The sequence below is a fragment of the Macaca thibetana genome, chromosome 1, assembly GCF_024542745.1.
Source record: "Macaca thibetana thibetana isolate TM-01 chromosome 1, ASM2454274v1, whole genome shotgun sequence".
NCBI classification, from domain to species: domain Eukaryota; kingdom Metazoa; phylum Chordata; class Mammalia; order Primates; family Cercopithecidae; genus Macaca; species Macaca thibetana.
Genome location: NC_065578.1, coordinates 59,105,252 through 59,124,309, shown reverse-complemented (window position 1 = coordinate 59,124,309; position 19,058 = coordinate 59,105,252). Strand labels below are relative to the sequence as shown.

At 39.2% G+C, this 19,058-nt stretch overlaps 2 protein-coding genes across 5 annotated transcripts in view; both read left to right on the top strand.

The window, feature by feature from the left end:
- Positions 1 to 19,058, top strand: part of LOC126962825 (mitochondrial import receptor subunit TOM22 homolog) — a 448,771-nt gene that overhangs the window by 346,036 nt on the left and 83,677 nt on the right. The window lies entirely within an intron of this gene.
- LOC126962785 (cytochrome P450 2J2) overlaps positions 1 to 19,058 on the top strand; it is a 72,287-nt gene that overhangs the window by 2,267 nt on the left and 50,962 nt on the right. For 3 of the 4 annotated variants that reach the window (XM_050804291.1, XM_050804281.1, XM_050804270.1), the window contains exons 2-7: positions 8,300 to 8,462; positions 11,051 to 11,200; positions 11,605 to 11,765; positions 13,398 to 13,574; positions 15,423 to 15,564; positions 18,011 to 18,198. In XM_050804291.1, coding sequence (XP_050660248.1) covers positions 8,300 to 8,462; positions 11,051 to 11,200; positions 11,605 to 11,765; positions 13,398 to 13,574; positions 15,423 to 15,564; positions 18,011 to 18,198 — 981 coding nt within the window. Of the gene's footprint in view, positions 1 to 7,707; positions 7,810 to 8,299; positions 8,463 to 11,050; positions 11,201 to 11,604; positions 11,766 to 13,397; positions 13,575 to 15,422; positions 15,565 to 18,010; positions 18,199 to 19,058 lie in introns of all 4 variants that reach the window. The other variant, XM_050804299.1, reaches the window with a different exon arrangement.

Genomic DNA, 19,058 nt, shown 5'->3' with positions numbered 1-19,058 from the left:
AACCATTTAGGTTCCTTTACCCTCTCTACTTCATAATTGTCATAAGTGTTATCTCTATATACGTTGAGAACTACATCAGATAATATTATAATTTTACTTTTAAATGTTAAATTCAATTTTGAAAACTCAAGAGAATAATAGTCTATTGTATTTACCCGTTTATTTACCCTTTCCATTTATCTTTTTTCATTTCTGATGTTACAAGCTTATCATATCCTTTCAGATCTGAAGAACTATCTTTAGTCATTCTTATAGTGCAGGTGTATTGGCAAGAAATTCTCTTAGCTTTCCTTCATCTAAGAATGTTTTCATTTCACCTTCATTTCTGAAGTACATTTGCACTGGACATAGAATTCTAGGTTGACAATTCCTTTCATTCAACATTTTAAAATGTTGTGCTACTTCTTTTTGGCCTCTGTGGTTTCTGTTAAGAAATCTACTGTCATCTGAATTGTTATCCCCCATATGTAAAGAACCTTTTCTCACTGCCTTCCTTCAAGAAATTTTCTTTGTTTATGTTTTTGTTTAATTTTTAGAGGTTTAATTATGATAGATCTTGGTGCCACTTTCTTTGGGTTTATCCTGTTTGGGTTTCTGAAACTATAGATTTGTATTTTGCCAGTTTGGAGGAGTTTCAGCCACTCTTTCTTCAAATATTCTTCAACTACATATTCTTTTTCCTCTCTTTCTTGGACTCTTGGATACTGATGGCACAAATGTTAGATCTCTTGTTGTGTCACAAGTTCCTGAAACTCAGTTTTTGTTGTTTCCAATGTAGTTTCTCTGTGTTGTTTAGTTTGAATATGTTCTGATCTGTCTTCAATTTCACAGATTCTTCTATTACTGCCATTCTGCTATTGAGCTATTTTATTGAATTCTTAAATTTATTCTATTGTATTTTTCAGTTCTAACATTTTCACTTGGTTCTTCTTTATCTTTTATTTCTTTGTTAAAATTTCCTAATTTTTTGTTTGTTTTGAGACTATTCATAGTTATTGGAAAAGCTTTATAACAGCTGCTTTTAAATATTTAATTATTCTGTATTTCCAACATCTGTATCATCTCACTGTTGGTGTCAATTCACTCAAATTGATGTTCTCTTGATTCTTGATAAGGTGAGTAATTATGGACTATATCCTGGACATTTTATATATTTGTTGTAAGACTTACCCTGGATACTATACAGATCTTTTATTTCAGCATATAGCCTATTTAGATTCTGAATGCTTACTTTTGTGGGCAGCAGTTCAAATACCAATGCAGGTTATAAAGCTTCTGCAGTGCTATTCTGGTCTACTCCACTTTGTATTACCCACTCCCACAGGAGCCCATCTCACATTCTCATCAGTACAAGCTTGGGAAATGGAATATGGAACAGAAGACAGGAAACCCTCTGGTATACTAGCTTACTCTTTACTACAGAGGGAAGACAGTCAGAGATCTGCCCATATCTGCTTCAAGGGGAAGTGCACCTCCTTATTACTATAGAAGAAGGCTGGAAGTCCTAATTTGCCCTCTGACTCTTGCAGGGAGTTTCTTTACTTCAGCTTAGGAATAGAACTCACAATTCAGCTCACAGCCTCATCAGAGAAGGGTACTACCGCGTTATTGCAAAGTAGGGTGAAAGACAAGGTACTGTCCATGTACTCCAGGGCTGTAGGACCTTTTAGAATTGGGAAGGGTCAAATGTTTTTCATGGTATTTGCCTCCACAACAAAGAAGTAAAAAGGCTAAATGGTTTCTGTCCTGTTGGGCTTTCCTTTTCCTAGTCCTTTGGCTAGAGAGAGTAGACTTTTCTTGAAGATATTTTTGTCTGTGTTAGTTGGTGTCATGATTAATAGAAGTAAAATGGAAAGCTTTCATTCCATCTTGTCTGGAATAAGAAGCTTGATCTGCACTTTTGTTGTATTCCTAAGATAGGTGTTTCTAGAGAGGTTAAATGACTTGCCTAATGTCACAAAACTAGCCAGTGATAAAACTGAGACTAGGATCTCATCCTTGGCCCTGTGATTTTTTTTTTATCACACTGTCACTGCTTATTTTTATTTTATATAGGTTTGCATTTTTGTATTTCTGGGTGTAAGACAATTGGAGTTAAATTGTGTAATTTAGTTATAATTAAATTTACATTCTTGCAATTGGAAAACATTAAGTACTAACTAATAGATCTTACATAAGGATTTTTATGTTAATTTTCATTTCATCTTCATGATAGGCACACAAGTTAGGTATGATCTGGTGTTGCTTCCATTTTACCATGGAGCAAACTGACTGAGAACAGTGAACTGCCCAGGTTATTGAGCTAAATAATAACGAATAAGGATTTGAACCTGAGACTATTTGATTTGTATACCTATTGTAGGATCTGGCCAGCAGCCCGCAATGTGATGAGGCTCTTTCCTTGTTCCCAGGTGGATTGGCAGGTCGAGAAATAGAAGACACTCACAAGATAGTGAAAGCTGGGTCCAGGGGGGTCACTGCCTTCTGGTCCTGTGATGCTGCCAACGCACCGGATATACCAGCATTTACTATTAAGTTTAGTGAGGGTGGGGGTAGGTTAGTGAGGGATTTGGGGTCGTTTGATTATGAGGTGAGATGGTCACATGGGGATGAAGTAATTCTTTAACATAACATCGGTATGCAGAAGTATAGTATACAGAGATAAGAATTTACAATATAGTGTGTGCGTCAGCAATTTCTAACAGAGCCTTAAAACAGAAACACAGTCCATCCATACCTATGATTAGCAAGATATTAATCAGCAGTAATAGCTGCAGCAAAAGCTGGTTACAAACAATCAATAGAAACAGGATGTGAAGCTAGACAACCAGTTAGACCAAAAATTCCCAGAATGGAGCATGCCTTAACCCTAAAGAGACCTAGAAGAACCGTGGCAAGATAAGGGCATTTATAGCCCTATCTTATCCATATGAACAGGTGCCCCTCATGCGTCCATTTATAGGCTCTCCACAAGGGTTGCATTCCATTCCCAGAGCTTTGAACATCTGCTTTTCTGGGATAGGAATCTTGGTGATGTGAGACCTCCCTGACTGCACATCCATTTACAGGCTCTCTATAGGGGGAAGCACATCACGTGCTGTTGGCTCATTCTGGCAGCCCAGCTGGCATTGTCTTTACACAATCCTGTATGCAATTTTGCATTTACAATAATCAGGAGCATTTCATCTTTTATTCTGTAGTAATAGTTTCAGGGAGTCTCCCTACATATACCCGTTATCTACTTTATGTTGCCTGACTTTTCATGACATAGTTAGAGGACAATTGGTTTACTCACATGTTTATTCATTCAACAGACATTTATTAAGTGCTTATCATATGCCAGGCAAAGTACAAGGCTGTATATGACTAAATGTATAGTGTACACACTTGGCAACCAAATGGGATATAAGGAGATTGGATCACTAAATGGAAACCCTGGGGATAACCTTTTGTAGAATGTTGGAAGAAATTGGGCTGAATTTTAAAGAAAATGTTGATTTTTGGCAAGTGGCTAAATGGAGTAAAGGGACAGAAGATTTTTAATAGGGGAAAATGGTCTGAGCCATAATAATTTTATTATTAATTTTAGTATCGTGATTACTTATCACAACAATACTAAACATGGAAACTAATAACATCCCCCATTTTATAGACTTGGAAACTAAGACAGAGAAAAGTTAAATAACTTTCTCCCAAATCACACAGAAACTAAGAAGCAGAACCTGGATTCAAACAAGTTTATATAACTTCAAAATCCAAACTCTTAAGCACTCCCTTGCATCACCTCTCCTACTTAAACATCTTAGAATTCTGATTGAAAACCAAACAAGATCCAAAATATTATACCTGATGTTAAGACTCTCTTCAGCCTAGCTCAGATTACCTTGTCAGCCTTGTCTCCCATCTCCCTTACCGACTGAGAAGATGCTTTTCCCAGGAGCCTGCCTCAACCCTGGTCCTCTTATGTGGTTCTTAACTTCCTCCCATCAAATATTTTATTGTAAAGAATGATAATAGATAATAATGAGAAGTGATTATTTATCTATATGCTCCATTAGATTGTTAGCTTCTTGAAGTGAAGGACTTGTTGCACTCCCCAGCACCTGGTCTTGACCTGGCACATGGTCAGTGCTCTTTAAATAATGAACCCTATCCTTCAGTCAGACAAGGTAGCTCTCTTGCTCCCAAACACCTTCTGCATTTCCCCTTTACATCTGTATGTGATGTTCCCACAACCTAGAATGCCTTTAATTTCTTACCATGTGTTTTTTTATTATTGTTGTGGTTTGGAGGTTGTTGGTTTTTGTCTGTTTGTTTTTTGGTGACATCCTGACCTTCATTTAAAATCTGGCTCAGATACCATCTACTCTTTAAAAAGATATTTTTCTTATATCTGTGGTGGAAAGTCATCTCTTCTTGTGATAGCTTTATGTCCCTCTCTATCAGCATAATAACACATGTCATCTGCTATGCATTCCAATTTTTTTCTGCACAGTCAGTCTCTCGCAAGAGACTTTGACACTTTAGGAAAACATCATATCATGTTGATCTTTGTATTACCTCCATTTATAATACACCAGTGCCAGAAGGTGCCTGGCAACTCTTAAGCATCTCATAAAAGCCTGTTAAATTGAACATGAATTTGATCTCCACAGCCTGTTCTCAGAAACCAGCACAGCCCCAAGAACTATCTGTGAAACCATTATTCTTAGAAGGAGTTCATGGGCCCCAGAGGACTGGTAACTCCTGAAACTGCATGCAAAGCTGTTTATGTGTATAGCTGTGTATGTGTTTACTGGAGAGCAGGTCTATGATATACATTATATTTTCAAAGGATTCTATAACTCAAAAAAGTAAAGAACCACTGTTTTAAAGCTTTATTTCCCATTTTCTTGTTTATTTTTTTTCTTTATTGGATAAAAAAGCTTTTCAACTGTAAAGGCAACAATCCATACACAGTGAGACAGCATATTAAAATACAGTTTAACAAGAGAGAGTCCTTGTGCCTATCCTGCCATCACTGTGAATGCATGCACACGTGCGCATGTGCATACACACACACACACACATACACACACACACACACACACTCAGCAGTACCTCTATAGGACCTTGGTGGATATCTTTCCAGATTTGCATATAAATGAAAATAAAGTTTTATTTCCAACTTTTTATTAGAAATTCCATGTATCAATGAGAAAAAAAGTTGAATACCTTGATATGGAAATATTTGAAAGACATAAACATATGACTTTAAAAATACAACATCCAGATTGAGGGAAAGATGTTAAACTTTAGAGAAATATAGAAACAGCATGCATTTTTGTGCCTATTAGGATTTCTCTCTCTCTGTCTCTCTCTCTCTCTCACACACACACACGCGTGCGCACGCACACACACACACACACACACACACAGAGGCACAGCTCAGGAACAGGCCCTCTGACCTACTGCTGGCGGGAGTGTGAATTAATACACTCTTTTCCTGTTTTTCTTTTCCTCTTTTCATGTGTTTGTTCTGTTGGTTATTAAATTTAAGAACGTAGATTAAGTGGAATCTCTGTCAACTTTATATCTCTTGGTAGCCATGGTTCAATAGTTCAATCTCTTCTCCCACTAATCCTTTACTTCTTCCTCTTTACTGTAAACATTTATTTTGTTCCACACTTTTTAAAATGCTTATGCTACATTTGGAATTTTTATTCCTAGCATTACATTTCCTGTCCCTTATTACTTTTGTTTGTTTGACTTTTAAATATTCTGTTTCATTTCTTTTCTTTTTCTATTTTCATTTCTGATTTTAAGACTGTTTTTGTCTTTCAAAGCATCTTATTTTTATCTCCTTTTGTTTTATTCTGTTGAGGTTTTTTTTTTTATTCGTGGTTCATTTAATGATATACAATTGAAAAGTGTGCCTTACCTTATAAAATCTTCTCAGAAGCCCTCTGGGTCATTTAATCTTTCTAAAGCAATGGATAAAATGACTGACAGGGTGCTTGTAAGAATTGTTAGACATCGCCATTCTCATCCCAGGGCTCCTACTCCATCTTTAAACAGTTGATAATATCATACAAGTTGTTGATCTAGTTCTGTTTAACTAGAAATATGCAATGGCAGAGAGTTGGTAGAGATAAAATTCTTAAGAAGTTTATTTCAGTAAATAGTAATGGAGTTCTGTATCCTTCCCAAGTATAAGCTGAGATTCTAGGCTGTATACTTTGCTAGTTAGACGTCATTTAACTTAACCTGATATTTTTCAGCTCTACCAAAAACATCCTTATTTAATGTTCTAAATTAGTCAAGAAATCCTTCTTGTCAGGCCTAAGAAATTCATCCAGGAATTCAGCAAGTGTACATTTAAAAAAATGCTTAACATGTGTGGTTCCATTACTGCCATTTCATAGAAGCAAAGATGCTTACTTTAGGAGCAAACTGACTTGAGATTGAATCTCAGCTCTGCTTTTCCTAGCAAGACAGGAAATCCTGTGTAGGAGATAAAGATTGATGGAGGACTCTGGGCCAAAAGAATACAAGGACTGAGTTCAGGCTTGGTCTTTAATGTGGGAGCAAAGTGGTAGGATAGGACTGAACCCATTGTATTTGCTCTGATGGGGACTGTTTGGTACAGGACTCTGAGAGGAACATGGTAGAGCGTAAGTGCAAAAGCATCTGGATTGTGGAGAAGAGGCCACAAACACCTAAGGGAAATGAAGTCCTTTGGATTGTTACCACTGCCTGCAGCTACACACAACCCAGGCAGACAAAAGGCAGGGTTCGACCTTTTGTCGAACAGGTAGATTAGGAAGGATTTTGATTCGTGACTGTACACTGTCCTCCAACCTATATTTGCAGATATTTGCACGCTTGTGCATATTCATGAACATACACACCCCCATTCTCTCTCTCTCTCCCACCCCAACTCTCTCACTCTCACTCATTCTTACTTTCACTCTGTCACTCCCACTAAACTTTGTCACGCAGGTTTTCCTTCTTGAAAGGGGAGAAAAATTATTACTACTGTAGGGTGGTTGTGAGATTAATGAGATAAAATATGAAAGGTGATTAGCAATGGCTGCCTGTGACCATGAGTGCCTTCTTCCCACACACCAGTGGGTTCCTGTCCCCTTTGCCACCGTAAGAATGCATCCACGGCCCTTTGCACACAGAGCTCTTTCATTCCTCGGAGACTCGCCGGGTGGCTGTGCGCCTGGAACCAGAAAACAAAGTGCCTTTCACATTGCTGCTCTCATTCTTCCTCACAGAACCTTAAGAGGGAGGAATAATTTTCTCCCTTTTATAGCTGGGGAGCTGAGCTGAGGCTCAAAAAATAAAGCAACTTCCCCAAGAGCCCAAAACGATTGAACTGTACACCCCAGATTGCCACCTAACTCCAGAGCTTGAGGACTTTCCTCCATGCTTGGCCCCTGCCCTATAATGCACCTTCTATTATCTAGCATATGTTTCTATAATCTATGCCCAGTCTAGGAAGGGGGCATTCTCATTTGATTAAACAGATAGTTACGATTTACTAGGAAGTCCAGACTGAAGAAGTCTCAGCCTTCTTAAGTGGCTGAGACATGATTAGTGTTCAGAAGAGAATGCAGATGTGCTGAATTCTCTCTGTTCTCTACACTCTAGGATGCTTGGGGTTAGAAATCTTGTTTACTACGTCTATATATTGAGGCAGGTTTTCACTCTGTCACCCAGGTTGGAGTGCAGCGGCACGATCATGGCTCACTGCAGGCTCAACCTCTCAGGCTCAAGTGACCTTCCCACCTCAGCCTCCTGAGTAGCTGGGACCACAGGCAGGTACAACCATACCCAGCTAATTTTTCATTTTTTTGTAAAGACAGGGTCTCACTGTGTTACCCAGACTGGTCTCGGACTCCTGGGCTCAAACAATCTGCCTACCTCGGCCCCCCAAAGTGTTGGGATTACAGGCATGAGCCACTCCACATGGCCAGAACTTATTTATTTTATTACAGTTTTATCCTCATGCCTTTGCCCTAGGGACACATGATAGATGCTCACTCAATTCATGTTGGTTGAATACATAAATAGATATTTTATAAAGAAACATTCACATTCTGAAGTGAATTGAATCTGAGCCTTGTTGAAAGGAGGAGAAAAGGAAATAAAATTATTCCTGTGAGATCAATGTACTCTCTCTCTCTCTCTCTCTCTCACACACACACACACACACTTCTCTCAATATGAGCCCCTCCAGCTACACACATCCGCCATCTCTGAACACATGCATATGTGCATATTCAACTGTTACTATTTAACTGTTTTTCAGTTTGTGAAGAAATATGGGAACCTTTTTAGCTTGGAGCTTGGTGACATATCTGCAGTTCTTATTACTGGCTTGCCCTTAATCAAAGAAGCCCTTATCCACATGGACCAAAACTTTGGGAACCGCCCCATGACCCCTATGCGAGAACGTACCTTTAAGAAAAATGGTAAGTTTCTTGGCCAACGAAAGGTGAGTGTTTGATGCTGATAGTCCTATAGTCTGCTAAAGGCGCCTTGGTGGCTATAATTTTACAACACTCCTAGAAACCAGCCCCACAGTAAACTTCCTGCCACTAAAGGAAGCTGGGTATTCACATTTCCTGACTGAAGTCACTCCCTCAGAAGATTTGATAAGATCATCCCTCACTGGGATTTGGGAGAAGCCACACTGCCCTGCCCAAACCTACTGTGGATGCTTTTCTAATGAAGTAACCACATTATCCATTTATAGCAGAGGAACGTGTTCTCTCTGTTTTCCTCTTCCAACCCTCTCCCCTTAGGAAAATGGATGTGGATCTTCCTCATTCTGTTGCTGCTTCTTCCTGTCTCTAGTTCCTTATTCTCTTTCATTAAGGTTGTGCCACACAGAGGATCTTGAGCCTTCTGGTCTATGATAGAACAGATTGGCATGAACACTTAAAATTACCATTAAATATATGGAAACATTTAAAAATTGAAATGACAATCTCAAATCTATCACTCTATCAAAGCACCACTTTTAGGTGCTTCTCAATTCTTTGAAATAGGTCCTCAATTAATTCTATATCCGTTCACTGTATTATCTGCCTTGTGAAGCACAGTACTAGGCATGAGTGATGTAACAGTGAGAAGAATAGATAAAATCCATATCCTATGTAGTTTATATTCTATGCAGAGAGAAAAAATAGTATCAATTAACTATAATAGTTAGAAGTCTACAGTGTTTTGAAGTCGAGTGCAGGATGTACTTATTAATGCAGTCCTGGGATGCAGAAAAAGTAAGTAAATATTCATTTAATAAACTGGTGAAACAATCTGGCAGACAGAAAAGAATATGAAAAGTCCCTGACATGAAAAGGACAGGGAACTTGAGAAATGAAAGGTGGCCAATATGACAAGGATGGGGATTAAAAGGAGATAATTAAAGGGAGATGAAACTACTGAGCTTGGCCAGGAATAGTTCGTGCAAGTTCCTGTTAAGGATATTAGTTTTTATCCTAACATTAATGGAAGCTCTTGAATGGCTTTAAGTAGAGAAGGGAACTATACTTACACTGTACATTTTTAGGTTTTATTTAGGCTGCTATTCAGAGAATAGAAGAAAAGGAGCAAGAGACTTTTGTAGCATTTTAGGTTACAGACAGTGGTAGCTCAGGCTAGGGAGGTCCAATAACAGTAGGGAAATAACAGTAGGTTACACCAAGATAACAGCAGGGAAGACCTGGATTTGAGATATCCAGGAAGTACACCTCTTAAGACCTGATGACATAGGTGCAGGGAGAAGGAGGTGTTGAGGTGACACTCAGATGGGTATATGATGGAGAAAAGGAACACTTAGTACAAGGTATTTGGTTTAGTTGGGCATGGGTGAAAAGTCATATGGAGAAAATTGTGAGTTCAGTCATGGATATGCAGAATTCAAAATGCCTTTAAATCAGCAAAGTCAATCAGGCAGTGTTGTATATAAGATTCTGGAGCTCAGGGACAGAAATAGATGGTCACTATCAATAGATGTTATTTAAAATTTTAGGAGTTGATAAGATTTACCAGAAATAGAGTATAGGGTGAGAAAAAGAAGTTTTAGATGAAGAAGTTCCTGAAGAACTCCACCATTTCAAGATCTAATGGAATATGAACCAGCAAAAGACATAGGAAATTGCTGGCAGAGAATTAGGAAGAAAATCTGGAGACAATGGTATCCTGAGCACCACTGGAAGGCAGTATTTCAAGAAAGAAGCGTCTACTGCAGCTGCAAGTAAGACGAGGTCAAAAGGTATCCCTGCATATGACAACGAGGCAGACCAATTCAGTGAGTGAGAAGGCCATAGTCAGATATTAAAAGGTGTTGAGGAGTGCTCTGGAATTGAAATTGAAAGGAATGTGGCATTACCTGTGTTATAAAACAAATGATGGTCTGTTAAGCCCACCAAAATTTTTTTTCTTTGCTTGTACTCTTCTTTCTGCATGGAACATTCACTCCTCCTTGCTCTCTTGATTCCTTACATCATCTTTTAATGTCCGGGTTAGATAGGACCTCTCCTATAAAGCCTTTCTTAGCCTCTTTAAGAGTATAGATATTGTCTTATCCATTAGTGCATTCCTAGTCTTTATCATAACATAAATACTTCACTTATGTAACTAATAATCAAAGCATGGGATTTGGAATCAGGCAGACCTGAAATTGAACACCTGTTTAGTTGCTTACTTACTGTGAGACCTTGTAAAGTGTATTTTATCCTTTATCCCTTGTTCCTCAGTTTTTTCATGAGCAAAATGAGTGGGTGAGGAGTGGTAATAATTGTACCTATCCCAAAGAGTTTCTATGAGTACTAAATTATGTAATGCACAACAAAATACATATTAAAGTGCCTGACATTGCAAGTAATCAGTAAATATTAGCCATTTTATCCATTGCTTTGGGATTATTTCTCTGGGCAGTTTTCAAGTGCCTTAATGATCTTCTCCTGTCCTTCATCTGATACACATCCCCGTATCATTTGCGAGATATTCACATTATGGAATCAGAATACTGTAATGTTGACTTTCTTTTTCCCAGGATTGATTATGTCAAGTGGCCAGATATGGAAGGAGCAAAGACGGTTTACTCTGACAGCACTAAGGAACTTTGGTTTAGGAAAGAAGAGCTTAGAGGAACGCATTCAGGAGGAGGCCCAACACCTCACTGAAGCAATAAAAGAGGAGAACGGTGAGCATTGCGTACGACAAATGTGAGAGACTGTGGCCCATTTGTTCATTGGACAGATACTTACTAAGTGAGTAAGTACTTGTTCTATGCCCAGCAGTGTGCTAGGAATGGAAGATAGAACAGTGAACAACTTAACCACGACTCTGTCCTCAAAGAGTTTTAGAAGTAAATACGCAAAGATGGGCACTAAACACATTACTGAATTTAAGCCCTGGTCCACAGTTTGACTTCCCTGGAGTTGACTGAATACTAGTTGTATGTCAGACGCAGTGTAAGGTCATGTGGCCAGAGCCGCATATATGGTTCTGCACTAGGTATGTCTTATGCCATATAGAGTAGACTCTTAGTAGGAAACGGAGACAAATCCATCAGAAGGATCCATCTTGCCCTTCCTCCACCTTCAGGACAGCCTTTTGACCCTCACTTCAAGATAAACAATGCAGTTTCCAATATCATTTGCTCCATCACCTTTGGAGAACGCTTTGAGTACCAGGATAGTCAGTTTCAGGAGCTGCTGAAGTTATTGGATGAAGTCACATACTTGGAGGCTTCAAAAACATGCCAGGTAAGCCTCATCTTGGTTCAGCAAATTGGGGACAATGTCAGACACATATGGGTTTTTCCTTTTAGTTTTTTGTGGGTTTTTGAAGCTAAAATATAACCTTTCAAAACTGATTTCAACACAAACTTATTTGAAATCAGTCTGTTGACTTTAGTTTTTTAAATAATATGAAATATTTATATGCAAAAACCATTTCTAACATGCATGTAAAGTGCAACATGTTATATGACATACGCCTATCCACCTATATTGTTCTTTTTAAAAAGAACAACAATATTGCTGTTGCCCTTGAGTCTCTCCTCACTGTGTCCTTCCCCAACTTGTCCATTTCCCTCCTCCCTCAGAGGTTCTCTTCTGTATCCGCTTTCTTCCTCAGCAAGTTGCTTTGAGATTCATCTGTGTTGGTTGCTCTTTTTTAATGCAGATTAGTATTTCATTGTATGAATGTGCCACTTTTTGTCAATCTGTTCTGTACTGACGGACATTTAAGTTGTTTCCAAGTTTTGGATGCTATGAATAAACCTGCCATGAACATTCTTGTACAAGTGTTCTTGTGGTTACATCCACTCATTTTTTATATATGTATCTGGAGATAAAAGATGTTTAAAGATTGCCAAGCTCATTGCATTATTTGTCTGCCCATCAGCACTTAATATCATCAATCTTCTAATTCCATAGAATGTAGGTGTTTGGGGTTCAAACTCATTCCTCCCTTGGTGGGCCCTGCACCCCAATTTTTGTCCATATAAGCCTTTGAGTCTTTGTCAAAAACTCTGCTCAGTTTCTTGGTTCCTCAGTCACTTTTCTGAATTTGGAAGACATTTCTGGGAGCTGGGGGGCGGGGAGAGAAGATGACCCCAAGTATTGAGTTCATACCCTGGGCTTTCTTCTTCCCCTAAGCCTTATCCTGGAAACTTCCTCACTATCTTGGTTTGTATATATGTGTGCTTAAATGCATACACATGTATCTTTTCTTGGTGTTCTCAATAGAAAGAGTGCCCTTGAATTATGCAGTGTGCCATTATCAAAATTTTTTAAAATTTCCTTTGTTTAAAAAATGACTCTATTTTTGAAAATTACAAATGTACATAAAAGAATACAATCATGAATCACTGTGTACTTGTCAATGAGCTCTAACAATTATCAGCACATGGCCATTCTCACTGTGTCTGCATCTGTGCCCTACTACCACATTCCCACTGTCCCTGAATTATTTTGGAGCAAATTATAGACCTCAATTATTTGATACATAAATATTTCAGCATATATTTATAAAAAGATCAATTTTAACAAAAATAAAATACCATCGTGCCTGAAAAATATGAAAAATAGTTATTTAATGCCTTCAAACATTCAGCCAGTGCTCAGATGTCCCCAGATGTCTCATGCGTATTTTTTTTTTTTTTGGTGGCAAGCTGTTGGAGTGGTGACAAGTGGTCTGAGGCTGGATATATTTTTGACAGAGAGCTGAACTGTTTCACTAGAGGGGTGAGAGTGAAAAGAGGGGTCAAGGATAACCGAGGTTTAAGTGTGAGCAAATAAAAGCGATAGAAAGAGAAGGTGGTTTCTGTTGTCTTAAAAAGTGAAAAAAAGGCACCATGTTATCTGCATGATTGTTTTGTTTTTCTCAATTAGCTCTACAATATCTTTCCATGGCTAATGAAATTCCTGCCTGGACCCCACCAAACTCTTTTCAGCAACTGGGAAAAACTGAAATTGTTTGTTTCTCATATGATTGAAAAACACAGGAAGGATTGGAATCCTGCGGAAACAAGAGACTTTATTGATGCTTACCTCAAAGAAATGTCAAAGGTGAGAAAACCAAAGTCATTTTGTATTTTTTTCTTGCAGCACAAATAGGGGTGTATTAGTTTCCAGCTGCTGCTATAACAAATGATCACAAACTTGGTGCCTAAAATAGCACAGATTCATTCTCTCACAGTTCTAGATGTCAGAAGTATGAAATCAGCTTCACTGAGTTACAGGTAAGGTTTTGGCTAGGCTGGCTCTCTTTGGAGGTGCTGGAGGAGAATCTGTTTCTATTACTCTCCCAGCTTCTAGGAGCCGCCTATATCCCTTGGCTTGTGGCCACCTCCTTCATCTTCAAAGCCAGAAGCACAGCATCTTCTTTTCTCTCTGGTATCTGCTTCCATCCTGGCATCCTTTCTCTGACTTTGTCCCTCTTATTTCCCTCTAATAAAGACTATTATGATAACACTGGGCCCACTGGGATGTTCCAGGATAATCTGCCCATCTCAAAATCCTTAACCACATCTGCAAAGTTCCTTTTTCCCTATAAAGTAACATCCCTAGATTCCAGACATTAGGATGTGGATGGGCATCTTTGTGGGTCATTATTCAGCCTGCTACAAGAGTAAAAATAAGGGCAATATTTCAGAAAATATAGAGTAACATTAACTCAGTATTGATGATGCAATTAGAGATAAAGATGGGGGTTAATGGCATTTGGTTTGAGGTCCTGTGAATGCCCAAATACTGCCCTTTCATCCCCCATCCCCTACCCTCTACTGTTATTTGGAGGTATACACAAAGGGGGAACATAGCAGTTAATCCTCAAAGCTCTGTTCTATCATTAGTTGGGCCTGGACCCAATAACCTATACCCTTTTCTCAGCCCCCATAGAGAATACAAGTAAAGCTGAGTTGGATGCCAGAGTTTAAAGGCCAACTTTATTAAGGCCTGAGTTGGGCTTTTGCCTTTCCTTCTGTCTTGTACCTTTCACTTTCCAACATTACAGGCCAGAAGTAAAGAGGAAACCAAATTGGATGCATGACCTTGAACACAGTTACCCCTCTGGTTAACATGTATCTCTGTGTCAATACTGTCATCTTTATACATCCAATCCTCCTTCTGGATTGGAAAGAATGGTGGATTTCTTTCCCTCTTATTTAACCTTATTGGCATGACATTTATAGAAGTATTGTTTTCACCTCAGAGGAGGAGATTCGCTATATGTTGTGCAGGTAAGGAAGGGACCATTAACATCAAGAGCAACATTGGACAAATTGAAGTTTCCAGAAGCTGATGTTAAAGATGACAGTATCATGAGGAATGCTTGTTAGAATCAGTGAGGTTCAAATTGGAAAGGAAAAGATGAATGAGGAGATATAAGAATTGTTGTTCACAAGAGGAATTCCATTTGTCTTTTCTGTTATCAGTACAAACATTTGTCAAGTATTTGCTATGCGTCCTTGCATTCATGTAAATCATAATGCCCTCTTAAGGGGTGTGCACTCCTATTTCCAGTGTATAAAATAGGAAACTGAAGAACAGAGAGGTTAAGTAACTTGCCCTAGGTCATACAGCTGCTAATTGAAGTGGTTAATATTGGAAGCCAAATCTGTCTTATTCACATCCCATTCTCCTTTCACTGTACTAAAAGCTTCCCCCAAATTACAGGCAAAAGAAAACAATTGTCTTGATTTTCATCCATCCAAAGGTGTCCAGCACTTGGGGCAGGACAGTGCTAACGATATTGCTGTAATAAAAGTCTGCCTTCTAAAGAGGCCAAAGGGAAAACTGTTTCTTTTGGGGACCTTTTCTTCCAAATTTCCTCCTAGGATGAAGCCCCTGTGTGTTACAGCAATCAGGAATCCTCTGAATAAACCAATAAATAACATTAAACGTTGTCTTTTCTAGCACACAGGCAATTCTACTTCAAGTTTCCATGAAGAAAACCTCATCTGCAGCACTCTGGACCTCTTCTTTGCCGGAACCGAGACAACTTCTACGACTCTGCGATGGGCTCTGCTTTATATGGCCCTCTACCCAGAAATCCAAGGTAAGCATGTCAGTGAGTGAGCCTGGACCAGGACAGAATAGTGCCTCCTGGGACGTGCCGCCTGAAGTCAGAGCCAGAAGATCTCATTGTAGGATGAAAAGAGAGGCAGAACAGTCATGAGTGATGAGGTCTTGGAAACTGCACATTCTTCACATATTCTGTCTGAACTGTGACGGGCCCAGGTAATACAAATGTGAGAGAGAATCCCTGTCCTCAAGAAGCTCAGAGGCAAGAGGGAAATCCATGAAGTCAATCGACATTGAGATAGTTCCAGGAAACAGTTACTTTCTGATGTGAAAGTCTAGTTGTGTCTTTCCCTTCTTTTAAGTGATGCCTTCCCATTTCCCCCTGAATAATGTTCAAACACCTTAGTCTGGTATATGTCACCCTCCGATATGCCCCTTCTGCCTGTCTAGCCTTGGCCCCACCTGCCCTCCATGGTGGCCTCACTAAGTGACACGTCATTTTCTTTGTAGTCTGTATTTATGGCTCTATGTCATGATATATGCTTTTCCCTCTACTTGCCCAGTTTTCCTACATAGTAAACTCCTAGCTCTTCTTGAAGAATCTGTTCAAATACTACCTCTCTAAGATGTTTCTGCACTCCCCTAGGAAATTATTAACATTTTCTCCCTCCAGAGATGATGTAATGTGCCTTTGTTACTAGGCTTATCATGTATTATTTCTATAGCTTCCCCACAGACTATAGTCCACTCAAGAATGATGTACGCATCATTTTTCTTCCTCCAGCTTCCAGAACAGTTTGAACATATGGGGGATGGGAATGCTTAACAATACAGTTTTTCGAATTGTGGGTAACCATTTATTAATGAGTCATAAAATCAATTTAGTGGATCAAGACCAACTTTTTTTCTTAAGATAAAAATAGAAAAGATCAGAGTGCTTCCCATGTACTAAGGTAAGTTTGTTTACAGAACTTTATTTTTTCATCTGTATCTGCATAATGTATGCTTTATATGTGTGTATTTAGGTATATGCATCCAGGGTCATGCTCAGTTAAAAAGGCTAGTAACAAACACACAAGCACTGTATGATTCCACTTACATGAGTTATCAAGAATAGTGAAATGCCTAGAGACACAAAGTAGAATGGTGGTGGCCAGAGGCTGAGGGAGGAGATATAGAGCTTTAGTTCTGCAAGGTGGAAAAGTTCTGGAGAGTGATTGCCCAACAGTGTGAATATATTGAATACTACTGAACTGTTCATTTAAAAATGCTAACATAGTAAATTTTATGTTGTGGGTATTTTACCCACAAATAAAATGTTTTTCAAAAATTATAATTTATTTCACTTTCAGGTAAAAAAAAAAAAATCCAAACTAGGCTTTGCAAAGTCATTAGGGTTCCCAACTCCTTCCAACTTGTTGCTCTGTTGTGATTAGAGTGATGCTCTTGTTAGCACTAAGACAGCTCACCAATAGGCTTTCCTCCAGTAGGAAGCGAAAGGGGGAAGGAAGCGCATATCCTTTCTTTAAGAACTTGTTCCAAGGATTAAACATCACTTCTGCTTACATTCTATTAGTCAGAATTTAGTCATATGGTCACACTCAGTTACAATAGGACCTGGAAAATATATTCTTTAGCTGGGCAGTCAGGTCTCCAGCTAAAATCTCTATTACTCTAGAAAAAGAGAAAAGAGGTAAGACTGCTGCAGTTTCTCTCACTGGCTAGGTGAGCACTCAACCAGCGAAAGAAACTGGTAGCAGTCCTACCTGGTCACACAAATCTCAAAACATCAGTTCATGTAAATCTCAAAACATCCTTAAGATGAAGGTAGATTTATCCTCCCTCATCAAATAAGGAAACTGAGATTTAAAGAGTGTAAGTAACTTGAGGCATCAATGTTGTAGAGCAAGTTTGCAATCCGATGGGTCTTACCTCAGGGCTCGCTTTCCACTCTTACGTGTCTACCTGAGAAATTAGAGTCTGTAGATCTGCTAAGGGTTGAATATTTGGGCCCACCCCAGCCCTAATGTATATGTTGAAAGCTCATTCCCAGTGTGATGATATTAGGAGGTGGGGCCTTTGGGAGGTGATTAGCCTTCAGGAATGGGAGTAATACTGTTATGAAAGAGACTCCAGAGAGCTGCCTCACTCCTTCTACTATGTAAGGACACAGTGAGAAAGTGCCATTTGTATACCAGAAAGTGGGTCTTCACCAGACACCAAGGCTGCTGGGGTCTGATATGATGGAGTTTAGCCATGTTAATCCTGGTCATTCCATCCCATAGCCTAACCAGGCTCAAGGAGATTTACAGAGTTGGTAGTTTTCTGAATAAGCCTTTCAAAAAGTTACAAACCATTTTATTTCTTGCAACCTGGTCAGTAATTTAAATACAACAGATGAGATCTTGGAGACCGCTCATACCTCTTTATAATAAAGCATAAAAGCTTAAAAAATAATAGAACCCTTCCCTCTTTACCAGAAAAAGTACAAGCTGAGATTGACAGAGTGATCGGCCAGGGGCAGCAGCCGAGCACAGCCGCCCGGGAGTCCATGCCCTACACCAATGCCGTCATCCATGAGGTGCAGAGGATGGGCAACATCGTCCCCCTGAACGTTCCCAGGGAAGCGACAGTTGATACTACTTTGGCTGGGTACCACCTGCCCAAGGTAACTAAGCAGGCTTAGCCCCACATCTTCAAGCCCATCTTTTAGATGGGGTGAAAACCTGAACTTGAGAAGTGACATTTATTCTTGTCCTGAGGAGTCATTTAAATGGAAGAGAAAGATATCTTATACCTGATATGATACTAGATTTTCTCCATGTGTCAGCTAGATATAAATAGGTATTGTGGGGAGGGGAGCAGGAAGGATTCCTACGTTAAATATGTTTAGATAAAGACTGGCGTTTCTTTCCTGTGGTGCTTCTCAGTGTTTTGACCATGCTAATGTGCATTGTGAGTCTGCGGGCAGGCGACAGGCAGCAGTTCTAGGTCAGACTTTATCACAGAACAGTTTTCTTTGTTTTGGTAGAACATCTCACCAGACTAGGGATCTGCCAAACTTTGGGAAATTCTGCTTCATGATCCTGGGGTTCTAGAATGCTGAAGTGTGAAAGGACATTTAAGACCACCTGGGACAACACCACATTTAATGCTGGTGTTTTTAACATAATATCCCCACAGGCATTTTTCCAGTTTTTTCTTATAGTCCTGTGATGTATTATTAATTAATTAATTTATTTATTTATTTATTTGACACAGAGTTTCGCTCTGTTGCTCCCAAGTAGCTGGGACTACAGGCATGCACCACTATGTCCAGCAAATTTTTGTATTTTTAGTAGAGATGGGGTTTTACCATGTTGGTTGGTTAGGATGGTCTCGATCTCTTGACATCATGATCCACCCGCCTCGGCCTCCTAAAGTGCTGGGATTACACGTGTGAGCCACCACGTCCAGCAGATGTATAATTTATTATCTTATAAGGAAGCCAATCTAAGCATGTGCAATATTCATTACTGGAAAGGGAAA